Source organism: Diabrotica undecimpunctata, chromosome 6 (assembly GCF_040954645.1).
Source record: "Diabrotica undecimpunctata isolate CICGRU chromosome 6, icDiaUnde3, whole genome shotgun sequence".
NCBI classification, from domain to species: domain Eukaryota; kingdom Metazoa; phylum Arthropoda; class Insecta; order Coleoptera; family Chrysomelidae; genus Diabrotica; species Diabrotica undecimpunctata.
In genome coordinates this window covers 141,320,964-141,341,831 of record NC_092808.1, presented here as the reverse complement: position 1 = coordinate 141,341,831, position 20,868 = coordinate 141,320,964, and the positions used below count along the sequence as shown (strand labels likewise).

Sequence of the window (20,868 nt, the reverse complement as noted above, 5' to 3'; positions counted from 1 at the left end):
ATAATATTTATCTGACTTTAAAAATGACTTTTTATCCATTCATGATGTACATCTCTCTGGGCATTAGGTTCATCTTAACGTTCAATCCTTGTCCAATGACTTTTCTTTCCATGACTTGACGTCTGATGACGATGTTGCTGATGCAGCTTAGCGGACACAATTTTAAAGACTCTATTAACTTAGATATTGCAACTATGCTTCGGCCAAAAGTCCCTAGAGTGGTATTACACTCACCTCTAGATTTAACATTTGGGGTATATGTTTTCAGAGTGTAATCTTCGTTTTCTTGTCTGCGCCAATGTGTAAAACCATTTGTTTCTGCAAAAACGGTCAAGCATTTTTGACTTTTTTGTTGGTTTTTGCTAATTTTGCATTAATAATAATTATATTTTCAACTTACAATTAATAACATATTTCTAAAATGCATAACTGTCGAGATATAGCAACAAAAAGAAGAAAATCAATTGAATTTTTCTAATTTTTTTCACAAATTGTTTAATAAATAATTTAGCACACCTTTTGAAATGTCCGCATAGTGAAATTATCATTTCTAATAATATTTGGATGCGATTAAAGCAAAAAAATAGGATCATATACCATTCATCCAATCCAAAACAGAATTCGCCTGGTTTATTGATTCAATCGTTTAAAAGATAAGAAAATGACTAATAAGTGATGATACCATATTATCTTGTCCACAGAAACACAAATAAACTTCCTCGTTAGAGTTATTTTGTATTTTACGTGTATTATTGAGAGTATTACTAACATTAGTTCTAATTCAAATACACAAGGGTCATTATTTAGAAAATTAAAACAACCATTAAAAAACAAACTGCATTCAGGCTTTATAGGTAGTAATGTCAGCGTCATATTTTAGAAGTAAGCTTGTAGCTAAACTAGAATGAAAAGTGAGCTTTTAAAAGTTAGCTGGTAACATGCCCGTATAATTTAATACCTACATTATTTTCCATGTTTTATGACTTCACATTTATGTCTTTGTGTGGAAGTGCCAACGGAATTCCGGAAATATCCTCCAACTACACTATTTATATTAAATAAGGTAATACGCATAAATATCAGCTTGCTTCTTTCAAGCTGACACGATCTAATTTACATGAATTTTCATATTATCAAATTTTATTACGTATAGGATTCTCTTTACGTCAGTTATTTCAAAGTCTTAATACACAAAGGTATAACAGTATTGTATATTTAACTTAGTACGGTAATGGAAAGTAACTGGATTAATTTTATAAATTGTAAGTGTATAGCTAAACGTTAATTTTCTTTACATACTACAATTTGTATCCTTCACCTAGTTCCTTCGCTCTAGCTGTTTTGGTTCGTTGGGTCATCAATTGATGAAAAAGGATATAAAGATATTCGTTTTAATTTTTGAGTTAGACCAGATGACAGTAAAAATATTTTTACTAGTGCTTTGTAAAATATTGTAAGAGAGCAAGAAAAAATCTGAGTCTAGAAAAAGGTTGACGACTTTTGTATTGTATAAGTTATTGAATTACGTTTGAAAACGATTTATATATTTAAAAAACCATATCTGGTTTTAATATGGAATTCATTATAGAAATGTTTTCATGGATTGTTTAATGCAGTGGTTCTCAAACTTTTTTAGTCGCGGCACCCTTGTAGGGCTAAAAATATTTCGACACCAACCCTTGAAGCGATTTGGGAAACGACAAAAAATGAAAATTTACTTAATATGATGAATGAAACTGTTTCGATGATGTTTTCATTATATCCTTTATAATTATGGCAATCTTTGTAAGTTTGGCCCTAAAATTCCTTGATGCTTAAAGTTTGCTTCTGTATTTGTTTTTATTGTAAGCCTATGCGGGAAAAGAAGAATTACAGAGATAAGTCGAAGTTTTTTCACTGCAACCTTGCCAACAACATTATTTTCTAAATATACCTGCATCCAGAACTCATCTTCTCTTCCTTCACGGTATTTGAATTTTAAACTGCTATCTTCGCTGTTCTCAAAAATGGATTTTGAAAAACTTCATTTGTCATTCCGACAAGTCTATTTTTTGGGTCGCACGAAAACGGATGGTTTGAGGATTGATTTCATTTGTTATAACAAATTCCTGTAATTAAGAGAAATTTGTGAGGTTCATCTTTTCAACAAATACTTTGAAAAATGTAACTTTTTTACGCAAGGCTTTGATTTGATCTAATTGTGCTCCTTCTTTACCTTGAAGCGAAGTGGTGGTTTTATTTATTATTTCGAAGATGTTTGAAAGGTATCCCAATTTTAGCAGCCAATTGGCATCTTTTAATTCTTGGATGAAAGACTCCTCTGTAAATGTGATAATCAGTGGATCTTTTAGTTCAAATAGTCTCCCTAAAATTGTTTCTTTCGATAGCCACCAGACCTCTGCGTGGAGCAAAAGATTGAAGTGATCCATACCCATATCTTCAGTGGTGAGCCTTAAAAGGCGTGCTTGAAGCGGACGGCTCTTCACATGATTAATTATTTTCACTGAATCATCCAATACGTCTTTCAAATCTTGCGGCATCGTTTTAGTTGCCAAAGAATTGGCGATGTAAGATACGAGTACAATGACTGCTGGAGGCATTTTCTGCCACTACCTTTATTTTAGACCGCTTTATTATGCCACCAGTTGCATAACTTTTAAGCTCTTCACACATAAGAAGTTCTTCTTCTATTTTTATCGCAAATGGAAACCTCACAAACACTAATAGAACAGCAAGTCCAGAACGTCGGTACTTTCATCAAGCTGTAAACTGAAGAATTCACGTTTTTAATCTATTTGTAAGCTTTTTCTCTACAAAGTCTGAAATAGTGTGAATTCTCTTGCTTATAGTGCTGTTTGACATCCGCACATTATCAATCTCCTTAGTCATATCTGGACCTAATATGCATTGTACGACATCCTTCACGCAAGGTTTAATCAGTTCCTCGGCAATAGTATGGGGTTTTGCAGCTTTTGCAATATGCAAACCAACAATAAATGATGCTTTAGTGGAGTTTTAAAAAGCACGACGTTTGAAGGTTTCTTCGGCCTTATCAGCTAAGCCAGGATGATTACTTTCCAAATGCCTTTTTAATTTAGATGGAACCAAGCACCCATTAGCAACAATTTTGTGACAATTAACGCATTGGCCTTATGGTGCCTGTTCGTTGCCAACTTGAATAAAGCCATATAACGTAAGATAGCTAGGATCATACCTTCTTATTTTTCTCCGAATTTCTTTTTGGTAACGAACCTCCTTTCCACGAGTTGAGGGAGAACTACTTGGATGAGCTGGACTCGAATAAATCTCGTGGACATTTTCATTTTCTTCATCTCTGCTAGTTGTCACTGAATCAATTGATTCAGATGCTTCAGTGACTTCACTACATTTCATTTTCAAAGACCCAGATTTCAGAAAATTTTCCATTATTATGGAATGAAAAAAATGCCAAATAAAGGAGAGTAAATTATTGCCAACAATGAAAAGTATTTTCTTCTGCAGTTATATAAAACTACCACTTTGAAATCTTACTCTAATTTTTACAAAACTCACTTATCAGCTGCAAAAATTATACTGTGGAATGAATGCAGGTAGCAGCCGCGTCGGTCAAATTCGGCTGTTTGTTTCGCGGTCGCCATCGAGAATGCACAAGTACAAATTGTCAACATGTTTCGATTTGACAGTGGCGCAGCGGCCGGTTGTTCGACTTTTCTTAAATGTTCCACGTCACCCTTGGCAAATGCTTGAGGTACCCCGAGGTGAAACGTCCCCCTCTTTAGAACCTCTCGTTTAGAGGATTCCTTAAAATGGCTTTACTGCATAATCAGAATCTCCCAGTAACAAACCGTTTCTATTAGCTCCATAAACATTGAATACCTAAACTAAGTGAAGAAAAAGAGGTAGAATACCTACTTTTATAATCTTTTATTAACAACTATTTACAATATATTCTCAGAGTATAGTCACTGTCGGTTTACTTAATCTAAACCTCTTAAAAATGTCTCTATCATTACAAAAATTAAAATGAATCGATTCTGCCTCAAATATTATATTCTCGCACTAAGTATATAAACATTAAACATCATACTCTTCGATTTCATTAAATCTTCTAATGCATTATCCATGTCTTTCACTAACAATAAACAACAATATTTAGGTTTTTTTTTTATTTCGCGATAACCTACAACATAATAACAGACTACAATAAACACAATTTATCTTTCAGATAACTTCTTATTCGGTACTTTATTTCGCAAATAATTATTTTACATTTTATCTGTCAGATAAGTTTATTCATGTCGGTTGGTTTTTCAGATTTATTTCCTAGGTGGCGCTTCGTGTTTGAATCTAAACTAACATAAATCTTTAAATTATTTTGTTTATTAAATATTATCTTAAAATTACAGCAACCAATATTTTTGTCAAATTTGCAAAAAATAAATCATGTTATTGTTCTGAAGCTATTTTCTTGTGGCATGTTAAAGTAATTACTATTTAAATGGGAATTAGTCACAATTAAAGCTTAAAGTAAGTTTATTGACGTTTCAATTTCCACTTCGGAAATCGTTTTCCAAAGATTTTCGAAGTGGAAATTGAAACGTCAATAAATTTACTTTAACCTTTAATTGTGGCTTATTCCCATTTAAATAGTAATAAACCATATTATTAATTATATTAATATGGAATTAATTATATTAATATTACTAATTAAACGTATCCTTTCAAGAACAAAATATGATGATTCAGTAGATCGAAATGTCAGTTTGTAGTTCAGATTTTTTTCCTAGATGACGTAGTTACCCTACCGGACAAACAATGTGACTTGTCTTCAAAGTCTTTTATATAGACAGATAATTTGCCCTTCACTGTATATAAATCAATAAATAATTCGTATAAATTTATGGATTTTAAAGATCGAAAATTGGTTATATTTTATGACAAGAAGATCTTTATGCCATTTATTTCTCTGTTAACTTTACGTCCTCTGTAATAGTTACGCAACAATAGTTAATTAAACTAGATAAAGCCTTTACAAGGGTTAATTTTTAATTATGATTTTTTTAGCTGCTTTCTGCTCTAACGGAAACTGACAAAGAACGATGGATCGAAGCTTTCAGTCCCCCGAAATCAGAAAATCCAGATGAAACGCTCTATGAATGTTGGGATTGTCCCCAAGTGATGGCTATGCACAACTACAATGGCTGTCAGCCTGACGAATTATCCTTATCCAGAGGAGATGTAATTAATGTCTTGAGAAAAATGACTGATGGTAATTATTTTTTATTGTTAGAAAAAATTGAATGTTTTATTATAAAAAATTATAATTTTTTATATTACTGTGTAAGAATTCTTGTCCGATGTTTATAAAATATCAAACAAGGACACAAAAAATTATGGGAAAGTCACTAAGGCTTCACTTTAAGGATGTACAATATATGTATAAAGTAATGACAGGGATTATAAGAGAAGAACTAATAGGGCTCCCTTATTTATTTTTATTTAAATTATTTTTTTATATTAGTAACATTACAATAGATAAAGAAATACATTAAACATTGGTACCATTAATAATTATCAATTTTCAAACTACATTTCTTCTTATAAATTTCCAGGTAAAGCTTGGTTTCGTACAGGTGATTATTAAGGTTTTGAAATTGATCTGACGATCTGAGAATATTTTGTAAGTTTCGACGCAAAATTTTGTTGTTGTTGTTGTTGACACAGGGACAGTCTACGATAATATGTTTACTATTAGATAGAATGTTACCACAGGGTGTACATGTAGGTGGAAGTCATTAAATGTTTATGAGTTAGTCTTGTATGGCCTATTAGCAGTCATCGAATTAAAATTTTGTTTTTTAGTCTCATGAAAGAAAACTCGGGTTTTTAACGGAGGAATGGATATCACAAAGCTTGAAAGGTATTTTATTGCAGTAATCTTTTAAGGACATTTGGATGATATTTTTACAATACGATTGTAAATCTGTATGTTGTTGTATATTTTTAGTGTCAATATTAGAAGACGCGGCTTGTTTTACAAAGATATTGGCTAGTTCGTTACCAGGAATTCCTACATGACACGGAATCCAGATCATGGTTATGGGTACTCACAGTGAGATTAAACTATCGAAAGAGTTTTGAACAGCTTGAACCAAAGGATATACCGTGTACATACTCTTGAGAGAATAGGTAGATGGTAAAGAGTCAGTACATATTGTTACTTTTTTATATCCTAGTGATAATGAGGTTATAGGTTAATTCAGCAGTATATATGCAGCAGAAGAGCGGAAGACTGCATGATATGATTATATCTGTATTTGAAGTTACAGCACATCCAACAGCTATAGAGCTCTTTCTTATAAGCGTCTGTGTATACAATTTGGTCAAATCTGTTGTAACCAATTAATTCTTTAAGGGTTTGCCTTAAAAATTGTGGATTTGTCTGATGCTAATTATTATTAGTAAACGAGAGATTAATATGTGCTATCAATTTATTCCAGGGAGGTTTATGTGATTGACGTTTTGCTGGATTTTCGGTATTAGGTTAGATTCGAGACGAGTATTTCAAAAGGCGTTGCCAATGACGTAGCCAGAGGGAAGTTCATTAGCTTCTCTGTTTAAACTCTGTGGCTTGACCTGAAGGCTCAAAGGCAAATTTGATGTGCATTGTTGTACACAGAATTAAGAAGCTTTCAATCTAATGAACTAGCTGATATATAAATGAAACTGCAGTAGTCTATTTAAGAATGCATAAGACATCTACAAATCTGAGGCAGGGAGTCTTCGTCTACACGCCAATGATAATTGGATAGAGTTTTTAATATGTTAAAGTTTTTCATGCACGTAGTTTTAAGATTTTTTAAATGGCATTTTTAAGTAAGTTTGCTGTCGAATGTGAGTACTAAAATCCGTATGCTCTTTACTGCAGGTAGACAAGTACCATTTATGGTGATTTTAGGATTTATAGTACTGGATGTCCTGCAAGAAAACTTAATGATTTTTGTTGTCTCAACAGAAAATTAAATCCACTCACTGTCAAACAATTGGTCAGTAGCATTCTAAAGCAGTTTGCAAATAGGCAAATAGGCAACAGTGTCTTTGCCTCGGGCGAAAATTATTAAACCATCTGCGTATAGTAAACTTGACTGGAAGCATGAAAAGTGTATGACTCAAAACCTCCCCTCGGAGAACGCCATTATTTTGTTTGAAAGTTATAGATATTTTTTATTTTCTCTTACCTTAAAGGTTCTATTTGTTAAAAATTGATTAATAAATGAAAATATATTTCCAGATATACTGTACTTCTTGAATTTAGCTATAATAAGAGGCCCATATAGGGTACCAAAGGCTTTTTCGATATCAAACGAAACAGCTACTTCGTCTTGCTATCACTGGAAGGTTTTAATGATTGATGTTTGGAGGACTGCTAGATTGTCTGCTGTACTTCGATATGACTTACAACCTGATTGTGCCAAATTTATTATTTTATATTTTTCTAGGTACCACAGGAGTCTTTTATTGATCATTTTCTCCATAAGTTTGCACATTGTACATATAGGAGAAATTGGTCTGTAGGAATTTGGATCAGTTGAAGGTTTGCCTTATTTTTCAACAGGAATATTTTTAATAAAGATAAAGGGAATGTTATGTGGACGTACAGTTGAATTTTTGCAGTAGTAAAATGTGTCTGATAATTCTTGTAATGTAAACGGCATATTTAGAGAAATTTGATCGGAATTTTTGCTATCAAATAAAACTTTAAATTTAATATTAATGTATAAATGTAATTAAATTAATAAGTTTAAATTAATAGACATGGGAAACTGTCAATTTTAAGTATGTCTATTTGTTGTTTTCTAATAAAAATTTTCACCCAACATGGAAACAATTTGTTGACTACAAGTGAATGTACTGTTTTGAGTCGGTATGGCAGAAATTCCTGAATACGTTTTCTTTCCTGTCATTTTTTTCCAAATTTGCCTAGAAGAAGTGTCAGTTTTTATGGATGACACATGTTTTTTCCAGAAGTCTTTTTTGCTTTGTTTAATTACATACTTAGATTTGGCTCTCAGTTTTTTTTAGTTAATTGGATTTGCTTTAGTACTGTCTCTGCGGTATTTATTTAATGCTACCTTACTTTGTTGTATTGGCGACGTGCAAGTACATGGATGTGATACGAGAAACGATCGTGCGCGAGTAGCGGAGAAATCTTGCATTTTTTACTGCACATTTCATAGATTTCATAAATTAATATTGTCAATAGGGATGTTCACTAATTTTTAAATATTGTTAAATTCAATAGGTTATAACATATATAAAAACATAGCAAACATAAAATTGTTTAAAAATATATATTTCTTAAGATAAATCAATTTTTAATTTCAATTCTGATGGAGGCTAGAAAAACGGCTCCTCGCAGCAAGGCTACGGTGTGTGACGTCAGCAGTCGTATCAACAACTTGTTTTGTATACGTATTTACGAAGTGTGACCAGTTCTTTAAGTATTTAATCACTGATAATGAAGCCAATTAAGTGGTGTTTTGTTCCTGGGTGTCTAAATACATCTAAAACCAATTCTGAGAAAATTTTTATTACAGTTCCAAACAATTTAACACCATATTCACATAAAATTGTCAAACCACAGGTTTTTATATCTGTACCTCGGAGGGATACTCTACAACACTATGTCCATTTTTTCAATTTTGTCAATTTTACAGACTAATAATTAACTTTTATAACTTTATTTAAAGGAATAGAGCAGTAGGTCCTAAACCATTTGCTGATAAAGAAAGTGACCTTTAAAAGAACACCAAGTCCATTTTTACTTAGAGGGATAAAACACCATGTGGACTTAATGGTTTGTCCCTCTACACATGTGAATTACCGCCGCGCATATCTCTATGATGAGAAGTAGACTGTTAGTGATCTAATAATAATACTTTTACTATTTATGGTGTGTTTACAGTAGTTTGTTACTAATAATAAGAACAATGAACCATAATTCTTGGAGGAAAAAGTTCTGCGAATTCTTCTACTGCATTTACAGGTAAGCTACCTTTTTGCTCATTATTATTAAAAAACATAACCTCAAAAGGATAATGTAGTGATTTGATACCAACCTTAGACTAGCAATATTATAAAATTTTTTACAACCAATATTATACGCCTTGTTTAATTTCAGAATCAAATATTACACCAAGCAATGATGTTTTAAATAAAGAGCCTATTATTAGAGATGCCTTGAGTTGTGATAACGAAGATCAGTCTGATATAGAGAAAAGTTCTAATAAACTATTCGTAGTGGAAATGAAATAAGATCTGCATTACTAAAATGAGCAGATACCGTCATTCCTGACAGTAACAACAGTCTTACAAATGTTACGGCCAGAATAAAAATGTTAGCATTAATACTTGTTTAAAAAAGTAAAAAATATCATCCAGAAGTTTCCAGCAAAGAGTAATACCTACATGGAGGCGGACACTGTCCATGCGCTGATAGAGCGAAAGAGAAAAAACTAAACATTTCTATTTACACGCCCTGGGACTGGCAGCAGTTAGTCAGACAAACCTCAATGAAATATACCGTACATACTATGGAACTAGAAGAATTTAAAAATTTAAGGTCTTTGCATGATGTCAAAACATCTTAAAATTCGCCTTTGATTTATAGAAAAGAGACATTAACAAACAACAAGTTCTTCTGTCAAACTGTGTTTAACTGCAAGTTAAACAAAACAGCATTGGAACTACGTTTTTAAAAAGTAATTTTCATGACGAAAACCAGGAGATTGACCTTGTTAGGTTTCGAAGGCGACACCTTACATTGCCAAAAGATTTGCAACTGGTATCACAAAGTCCAATACTTATATCACAACAAAAGTATAACGATCTATTGGCATTACTGTCAAATGTTCCTACATTTTGCCATTATTTTTATCAAAACTTAAAGCATACCTACTAGTAATACTAATAGTGACTATCCAAAAGGAGACTTACTTGAGGATGACTGAGTGATTTGTACCTAAAATGCCATTTTTACATACATATTTGTATTTGTAAAGGTAAATTGTATGGTCAAATAAATTTTGTCAGTAAAAGTCAAATAGGATTGTAGATGTTATTGAATACCCCATACTAATTCTTACAGTACAATAACTTTATTAGATAAATACAACACCATGTCAAAGGGTTAAAAAATACAGGAACAAATTTGTTTTTAATTATAACAAATGTATTATGTAAATAACAATAAACAGAATGTTCTAGTAAAATATTGTTTCGATATCTTAAGAAAGAGCTGCAAAAAGTTTAAAACTGCTCTCCTGTAAAGTTTTAAAAATGAACAGTGTTGATTCCTTCCGAGGTACAGATACCTATTTGCATTTATTTTTTTTTCTAACTTGCATAATAACTGCCTTTTCTAGTTTTTCCCTCTCTTTGTAGCAAACACCACTTATTTGGCTTCATTATCACTGTATAAATACTTAAAGAACTGGTTACACTTCGTAAATACTTATACACAACAAGTTTTCGATACGACTGGTGACGTCACACACCGTAGCCTCGCTGCGAGGAGCCGTTTTTCTAGCCTCCATCAAAATTAAAATTAAGAATTGATTTATCTTAAAAAATATATATTTTTAAACAATTTCATGTTTACTATATTTTTATATATTTTATAATCTATTGAATTTAATTGAATTTAACTATATTTAAAAATTTGTGAACATCCCTATTCTCAAATTGTCATATTTCATATTCGTGTTTATTTACACCTTCTGTCAATGAAGAAAATGAGATTTAGTAAATGTTGTGTTATAAATTGTAAAAATACAACAAAAAATTGTCAATTTAAGTTTTATTCGTTTCCAACTTCGAAACACAAATTACTACAAAGAGAAAAGTGGATTTATATCATACAAAAGCATAAGTAACATAACCTAAATTATGCATTATTCTTGTGCCCGATTTTAAAGTCAGTTTGAAATTAATAATAAATAAAAGTTCACTTTTAAGTGTAAATTTTAGTTTCATAACACTCACTTAGAGTTCGCTTTAACCCAAAAATCAAGTTTAATGTTTAAATTTTATTTTTTTGAAGTTTACAAAAATGCATCAAGTTCAAGTTTTTCTGAAGATGCATTAAGATATATTCGCTGTCCAAAAGTTTACAGGAAAAGAATTAATTGTTCAAACCAATATGATGATATCATGGGCTTAACCTGCTAATTTATGCATTATTTTAAAGCTTTGTTCGTTTATGCGAGGAATAAATAAGTTAAGTTTACTGAGCTAAGTAACAAGTCAATTACTCAATAATTACACTATAATCTGATTGTGACTGACTGAATGATTAATATCTATGCCATTAAAACAAGATCAAATAACTTGAATCAAATAAAATATCTTCAAATGTCAAATTTGTTATATCTACACAAATTTATATCTTGGTTTTTTCTATTTGCTAAAACAAAAATTTCCAAAAGTTTTTTGTCTCCCCTGAAAATATTTATTGCATCCATATTAACAGTAATGCTGTAATTTAATAATATATTTATTTGCATTTATACTACATACAACGTTTACCTTTTAATAACATACCGACATAACCTCAATCTTACTTTTTCTTCTTATTCTTTTCTGGGGCTAGGTCCTTGACATTTATCCGGTAACCTCGATCTAACATGAAAGCGCAGTAAATTTTGCTAATTTACGACACCAGGTGTCGCTCTTCCGAACTTGCACGGTCCGAATAGCCAGATAGCATCTTTCATTCCACCAAGGTGTTGCTTTATGAGACAAAGAAATTGGTATTTGTCCAATATTTGCTTCAGCAGCTGACATTATACAGTTATTGAAAGAGGCAGTATTTTCATCTGCACTTTTGATAACTGAAACTAATTTAATTTGCTTTCAGTATATAATCGAAAGCCATTCCAGTTGGCATTAGAAATGGTCCATCTTTAAAGGTGTCGAAATGATTTTCTGATTTTTCAGATATTAAAATAGGGAAATGATTACTGTCATAAAGATAGTCAACTGCTTTCCATGAGAGGTTAGGATATATTCTTGGATGACACAAAATTAAATCTATTAAGACAAATGTACCGGTAGTAATGATTATTCATCATATAAGTACCGGTAAAATTTAATACATTTTCGACTGTCTTTTTCCTCGACCGAAGGTACGTGTTTTAATTAGTTAAAATTGTGTACATCAAAATTTACGATGTTTACGAATATGTATTATATTTTTGAAAAAAATTTTTACGGTATCAATGATTTGGCGTGTATACCTATTTTATATCACAAAACCAGTTCTAAATGAATAAAGCATAGAATATTGGAATATATTATTGCATTCTATTAAAACTACAATGAATTATTTTACAATTATTGTTTGCATATTTTGATACCTTTTATTGTATCACACACGGTCGAATCTATACGTTTATTTCAACCTTTGAAGTAGGGTAGTTTTATTTATATTTCAAATATTTCATAATGACCGTGCACAAAAGGCAATGAAACAAAATAAAATTCTATTGTTTGGTATAAAATAAAAATTTTAATGTTTCGCTTTGGTCACGCTGCGAAATTTTAATATATTTTTTACATTATATCCAGCATGCAGAATCCGGTATAATATATCAGCATTTTATAACCATCAGGATTTTATTCGTATAACAACAGATGGATATAAAGTTAAAAGGTTATTGTTTTTGATTAAACTTTTATTATTTTTTATTATTGTGTTTAAATAAAACAAATACTATTAAAAAAGATAAAAGAATCTCTTATAGTACGAACTACATGTTTGGAATAAAGTATGAAAGAAAGTAAATATCTTTAAAATGAAAAAACGATATTCATGAAACTGTGTGCATTGTATTTATGGTCTGGTATAATGGTAAACTAAAGGTGTCCATCTTCTAATGATGTTAGCGATCTTATCCCGTTAGCGACCAGTCCATTTTCTAAGATTGATCAGCTAGGATATACATCCACGTCCAGAGTCTCTTTTGCCCTCAATCTTTCCTTGTAAAATTAACCGAAAAAGTCAGTAGTTATTATTACGCATTATGTGGTCGAAGTTAGCCAATTTTCTGTTCTTTATGCCAATTTCTTTGTCGTTTCTAAGGCTCTGGAGAATAGTTATGTCAGTTGTGTGGTGTATATATGAGACCCTTAACATACGTCGGTGCCACCACATTTCAAATACCTCTAACCGTTTTATGGTCTCTTCTGTAAGACTCCAGCTTTCTGCTCAGTAGTGAAGGATACTCAAATTTCACTCCACTCCAAATACACTTATGCGTATATTTATATTTAAAGATAATTGGCAGAGGATCTTTCTAGCTCCTGGTCTTTTTAATATGAGTTTTTATTTCTTAGCTATGATCGCAGGTAGGGTAGTTGGGGGCAAAAACAAGCAGTTTTGTTATCTTCTGACGTCTTCAGAAATTATAACAGTTTAAAAGTTTTCTAATGTTATTACGGAGCTTACATACTGTTTTTCCATTTTAATTATCGACAATAGTTCTATGAGTTCACAAATAAATGAAAAAAAAGTTTTTAAAAAATATTCATTTGCGTACTCTTGCCCCTACAAATGGGGCACTAGTACGCAAGTGCGTATTTTCCTCCAAAACTAAAATGTATAAAGCCCCAAATAAAAGAGATGGTAGGCGTTTAAAAGAAACCAATCTTAATTGAAAAAAAAAACAAAAGTAAAACACAAAACGTTAATCTAAAAGAGAACTGTAATTGGCGAGGTCGTCAGAGAATCCTACTGAATTTTAAAATCTGAAAGAGCTGGTTTTTATTGGCTTTGAAAGCTTTAAAATAATATCGTCCTTTCGAAAAAATGCATCTTCCGCTCTCTCACGAAAACGAAATGTTGTGGACAGTGGCTTAAAAAATACGCCTTCATAACCATCACCATGTACTTGGCAGACTTTGGTGACAATTAATCTGTATGATTTTTTTTCCAAAAGCCGACAAAAAAATGACGACAAAGTCATCATGTAAAATATTTAGTACAACATCAATGTCTTGCTCTTCATCGTTATCAGAAAAATGAATGTCACAAGAATCAATACTTTCTTGATAGGAAAGTGGTGCTGATTCGTTGAAAACTTTCCTTTTTGGCAGCACGAAATTTAGCACTTTGAGATTTGATCTTTTCTGATTCTGCAGTAATGCTTTCTTCTCCTTCTCTTTTTCTGCTTCCTTCTTTTTTTCCTGTTCTTCTAAAAGTCGCTCCTCAAGTTCAAACTTTTTCTGGTTGGTTTCCGTTTAATCTTAATTTTTGGGAAGGAAATAATGTCTAAAGGTGAAATTACTGACTGCTCTGATTTTGATGACGGCTATTTCGTGTCAGTAACAGTTTCGTTTTCAATATTTGAAGGACCAGGTACAGAAATTCTGACTCCCGATTTTGATGACGACTGACTTTGTTGCGACTATTTCGCAACAGTAACAAGTGTTTCTTCTTTTTTCTGAAACTGGGTAAAAACATGACCTTCATCGTCTGAATCTTCACCTAAATCTTGCTCTGTTACTTCCGCTGTCATAAAATCTACGTCCGAAAAAATATTTTTATCCAGTGGGTAGATTCCTGTAGACCGAAAGTCTTCTCTTGCTATATCTACAGTAGCAGTTTTTGCAAATATTGTGGAAAAGTGACCAGCTACATGGTAAATGGAGATAACCTGTGTCCTGGATGGAAACTGGTCCATCTGTCAGCGACGCTCTTATAATAAGCTTTTAATGGTTTGAAAAATGCCCGATCGAGTCGCTGGGTCTTATGGCTGCTATGTGGTGGCAGACTTCTGTTGGACTTGTATGTTTTTTAAAATACTCCAAGTACTTGATAAACGTGGGAGTGTTCATGTAACCACTATCAGTAACAGCTATGTCGCCGGTAGTGGGTCCGTCTTTGATTAGATGATTTATCCGTTTTAGAGCAGATAAGAAAAATGGAGGGTCATGGTGACCAGTTGCAGTCATACAGCAAACAGCTGTAATTATTTAAAAATTTTGAATAAAATCCTTTATAAAAAGGTATATAAAAAACCCAGTTGGGCTATGTTGCATTGACAAAACGTTTTCGGAATAAATATTCCATCATCAGTGTCCTAAAATAGTATTTAACCACTTAATTAAAAAGAACATGAAAAGATTTAAGTTTTGACTAAGGTTAATGTAAAAGTGTGGTTAATACTTACAAGTTAATACATGGATGTAGCCACTAAATATGTGGGTAAAAACCCTTTAAAAATAATTAAATAAGATTTGATCTACATTATGTCTAATTTACATTTAAGATGTTAAAGTTACCGTTGGATAGGTAACAGGGCGACATATGACTCTACATTAGTTGCGAGTCCTGAGACGGTATGTCTACGAGGACTTTGTCAAAGCAACTGATTGAAATGACAATTTTGGCAGGTTAAGACGGAAGTTATGACAGAGCAGTCAGTGTAACTGTATATGTCTATTTAAGACAGAAGCCAACATTGTTTAAAAAATTGTGAAAGTTGAAATAAAATGAAATTATAACAAATTGTGGACTGTAATTATTTGTCCTTGCTTGGCAGCTACAGCTTTTGCTACATCTCTCTTTTCAACTGGGGCAACATGTTTGGGCAGATGATTTGGGAATGTCTGAATACCCGTTTAATCGTCGTTAAACATACGGTTGGGAGGTAACTTATATTTTTACAGTGTTCTCCAAAATTTCAAAATACTGAGCTAGGTGCACTCTATTGAAGCCCATAGTTCTAGCAATACTTGTTTTTCGTGGAACTCGTAAAGATAGTCGGTTCCTTTTCATGAAAGATCCAGTGAAGTCCCGACCAGCCAACTGTTTTACATTGTGTAAACACACGTGTGGAAATGGATGCTAAATACGGTTTCTTACACAATAAGGGTAAATAAAAAAACGCAATGACTTCAGCGTCATTCCATAAAATCGTTTGTCGAGTTCTTTGCAATGCTGAACTATTTCGTTTTCTTGGATCTTGGTTAGAACTGCTTTACATCTGCCTAAAGACTGGACACCATTTCCTTTTTTCAACCTTTCCACAGCTTTTGCTGTCTGACGTATAGAAACGCGATTATTAATAAGTTCACGAGCTTTGCACAAAATAACTTCTGTCAAAGGCTTGTGCTTTGATTTTCTTTTGTAGTTTCTGTAAAACAGAAACCAATATTTAGTTGAATTGAATATTGAATTCCGAAATCAGTAAAAAAAATTAATTTATGATAATGTGAAAAAAATACGCATTCGTAGTTTTGTCCCTAAACTCTGGCGCATTTTTACCCCATTTAGCAACACTGTCAAAACCATCTGTTGAGATTTTAAGGACCTAACCTCAATCAAAAACGACATAAGAACCCACAATCAAGTCAAGAAAACACCCGAATAAACTAATTCAATGAAAAATGCCAATTTGATTTTATCACAAATTAGTTTTGTTATGCCAATATTACAGTGTAATAGTAAAAAATAATATTTACCTCATAGTTTGTAAACAACGCCTTGAATTACCATTAAACTTGGAACAACACATATGGCATACTATTGCCAAACGTTTGTAACTAAAATCGGTTCAAACTGGACATTAGCGGCAAATTTAAATGAGGTGCGTTCTTTTGTCCCGTGCGCGTTTTTACCCCCAACTACACTATCCTTAATATAGTCCAGATAAATAGCCTAGAATGATTATTATTTTTTGTGTTCTTACAATTTAGTTTTATTTGTAACACGCTACTACAACATTGTCAACTAGGAGTCCCTGCGCACTATCTGCCAGCAATGCGGTATCGTCTACGTATCTAATATTGTTTATTAGTTGGCCATTTACTGTAGTACCATCTTCTGATTCGCCCAATATGTTTTCAGAGTATTCTTCATATAGTACCCTGTCCGTTTATTAAACGTTGGCGATCATATTGGCAATATTAACTTTATTTACGGCAACTCAAAACGCATTAGCGGATGTCTCTTAACACCACTCTCGAATATTTCGAAGCCAGGATGTTCTTCTTCGCCCTGGACCACTTCTTCCGGTGATCTTGCCCTGTATTATGTGGTATAGAATGTTATTCCTCTCTGGCTTTTGGTTTTCGTCTCGGGTAAAGTAGAGTGCTTGAGGTATTGGTACTAACAGCTTTTTACTGTTTATAAAGAAGCTATCTGTATACAAGGGAAGTGAAAGATTGTGATATACTTGTATACAGGGCGTCCAAAAAAGACAAACTTCCGTTACTAAAACACAGTTTAATTGATTATGATTATGATCGTAAAAGTCTTCGATTTCAAATAACACTATAATGTGTTATTAATTATAAACATTGCACTTTTTATATTTATTGCTATTACAACCCATTTTTTTCTTTTTAGGTTGGTATCACGGTGAAAGGCTACGCGACGGACACACTGGTTGGTTTCCTGCAAACTACACAGTAGAAATAATAAATCCTCACGTTAGAGCCAGAAACCTGAAGCAACGATACAGATTGCTCACATTTTCAGAAAATTATTTAAAAACGTAGCTAAATATTGATCAATTATTTATAGTTTTCTATTTACCATACAAATGTACCTTTTATTACATATTTTATTAAATTTATTTAAAGTACACAGTTTTAATTTATTTTAACTAGTTTTAAGAGAATATTTATATATTTTTGACCAAAAAATGTGACGACAATGCCCAATAAAGAAAATTCTAGACTGTGAATCAAGGAATGAAAAAGTAGTTATTGGTATAAATAGAATGACTATAAAAAGTATAGAAGAATAAAAATGCCCATTAAATAGTTGAAATTTGACAAATTGTACACAGTTAAATAAAACAAAAAATTTTAGATTGAAAAATAAATCAATAAATAAATCGATTTAATAAAACTTTGCAAAACAATTTGCTTATTTTCGCTAATGAACATCAAGATCACTGGGAGCAGGTTCTGACGTCAAGATGGACCAATCGGATAACGCTTACCAATACGCACAATGGGCTAACTCGTTCTGAAACCTAAACATAGAAAAAAAAATTTAATCCAAAACACACAAAACTATGTCTCTATCGATTTATGGGTCGCTGATTACAAATTAGATGTCAGAATTGCAGAATTAAAAGTACAGATTAGTGTGAAATTTTGAATATAAGGTATTTTCATCTCAAGAATTTAAAAATTCAAAATGGCGGATCAAAAAACAAATTTAACGGATTCGTGTGATTGATGAAACTGCGGTTTCATCGCAGTTGAATATTTTGTTTAATGAAAATTGGTATTTTAACACTTTCAAGAATTACCAAGACTGGGGCAGAATAGGGAACATTTTGATGTAGCGATCGAAAACCTCCAATAAGGTAGTGCATTAAAAGAAGAACATAACACTTTTTAAATTATCGAAAAATGTCAACACGTCATGGGTATTAAATCTAGTGGCTCTACTTAAGGTCGTCGCTTCAGGTGTTCCTAACGTCAAAGTATTGCTACGAATTCTAAGTAGCCGCATCCAATCAATGCCAGCAAATTTATTTTCCTCCCATGACTTTGGAATTCTTTTATTATTTGCCATTGCATATTGGTATTGGTACGCAAACTAACAAATGGCTTTTACAGTGAGTCAATTACAAATCTAACATGCTTTTAATAAATAATCAGCCAGAAGTTTTTCTTCTTTATTTAAGAAAATGTGTAGATTTTTTTTCTTTTTCACTACATCTCTTAAAATTTTGAAACTATTTTTGCAAAGAAGATTTCGTAACTGAAAATGTGTCTGCTACTGCATGTATTGGTAATTCTCCAGCTAAGTGGCTTTTTCCATTTTTCTTATATACTTTTCATGATCTTGTTTACTTTTCTGACTGAATTTTAACTGATACTTTCTACTGTGTTTTGAAATCTGTAAAACATATCTGGCGCTTAGTTGTTTCACTCTTAAAAAATACAACAAAATTTATTATCTAAATATTTTCTTCGTAGATACTTAATATACAAATTTGGAAAATCAAATATGTTATGGTACATAGTGTATACATCACATACTAGTGTCCTATTACATTAAATTTATTAATATTACTATCAGTTTACTGAAATCATTTTTAGGAGAAATATAAGAATACACGGCAAAAGTATAGAGAAAGTGCTGATGAAGTTAGCTACAAATGAGGGACAGATTTGTATTTGGCAGTCTTGCCATATCACAAATAAATCACGAAAGAGCATGCGATATAATATTAATTAAAGTTACTAAACATTCCTTTTAGGTTTTTAAAAGAAGATTAATTAATTTAAATTTAATTTATTATAATTTAAATTAACTTTAACTTTTTAAGCTTTTAAATTCTTAAGTTTTTAAGGTATTCAGGTCCCATCTCATCCCAAAATTATAAGAAAATAGGCATAAAATTTAAATCTGCTGAACATCTGTTGCAATCTGACAACTAGTGTTTTCAAAGTTTTTTTATTTTCTAATCTACCAAAGACCAATTATAAATTTTTTTTTCTAATAACTGCAACTGATATCAAAAGAAACAAATATTTATTCGTTCCTGTTTTATATAAATTTAAAATTTTTTAAAAAATACCCGATTTCATAAAAAAATATATAATAAAAATGTACCGTTTCAAAGCATATTTAAGGCATAAAACATATACATAATAAGGACATGGCAATACAGCAAACACAAATTTGACGGATGATTTGTAGTTACCTTCATCGGCACTTTCTCTATACTTTTGCCGAATAGGTACACATACCTTTTACTCTCTTTCCAGGATCTGACGGTAAATTTCAATAATACTGTTACCATATAGGTATATATTATATTATTTATTGACATAGACCAGGGTATATATAGAACTCTAGTAAGGTAAGTCCCATAGAAATATTTTGGAAAGTTTGTAGCGCCAAATGCGGACGGGCCGAAACTAATTCCATTTGGCGGCAAATTTAAAACCTAGGTTCTGAATTTTAGGCAGCAAATTAAAAAAATATGCTTTGAATTTTAGGCGGCAAAATTCAAAAAGTATGCTTTTAATTGATAATAAATATAGTCATAAAATAAGAAATATAAACCCTTTCTACGCCAAAAAATAACTATCTTCTCTGTCCAAAAATATAGTATACACTTATGCCTTTTTTTTATATAAATGTATAACATAATATCAGACAAAGAAAGTACCTATTTATTATGATACATGAAAGTTTTTATTTATTATTGTATGACTATATTTGTTTTTTATTACATTGACAAACCAAAGTCCTGAAAACAACAAAATAAAACACAGATATCCAGACACTTTGTGTAATTAATAACAGTTTATTTGTATATTTTTCTTTGGTAAAGTATTGGCAACAAATATTCTCCTCCTCCTTCTTATTCCTTAAGCCCCTGGCAGGGACGTGTGGGGACACTCTATATACTAAATATTGTTAGTTAGCAGCCTTTATGCAGGAATTTTTCCACCAATCTTCATTTAATTTTCCCATGGTGTTGGAGATTTTCCTATTGATAAACAAATATAGATGCCTCTTTATTCAGTAGCTCTGGTTTGTTATAAGTTCCATAACTTCTAAAATACTCTTCCTAACTGGATCATCTGTAAATAATAAAGTGTAAACTCTAGCGTTTCTGCGATCTTGCTCTTCAGGTTCATCACAAATTAGATATAACTAGTGCTCAGAAGTAGAAGGTCCATGAAAATCTATAATAATGAAATAATATTTAAATAAAGAATGTATGAATGACTTTTTTTCTAAAATAAGGCAGCTTTTAGGAATGAAATTATAAGAGTTAAGAGTTTTAATGATTTTAAAATATAAAGTATATAAATAAAAGATTCGTA

At 31.6% G+C, this 20,868-nt stretch overlaps 1 protein-coding gene across 3 annotated transcripts in view; it reads left to right on the top strand.

Annotated features, from left to right (window-relative positions):
- Exn (Ephexin) overlaps positions 1 to 17,648 on the top strand; it is a 131,853-nt gene extending 114,205 nt beyond the window's left edge. For all 3 annotated transcript variants that reach the window (XM_072535544.1, XM_072535545.1, XM_072535546.1), the window contains 2 exons: positions 5,065 to 5,269; positions 17,411 to 17,648. In XM_072535544.1, coding sequence (XP_072391645.1) covers positions 5,065 to 5,269; positions 17,411 to 17,562 — 357 coding nt within the window. In that variant the 3' untranslated portion in view covers positions 17,563 to 17,648. The remainder of the gene's footprint in view (positions 1 to 5,064; positions 5,270 to 17,410) is intronic.
- The last annotated feature ends 3,220 nt before the right edge of the window (positions 17,649 to 20,868 follow it).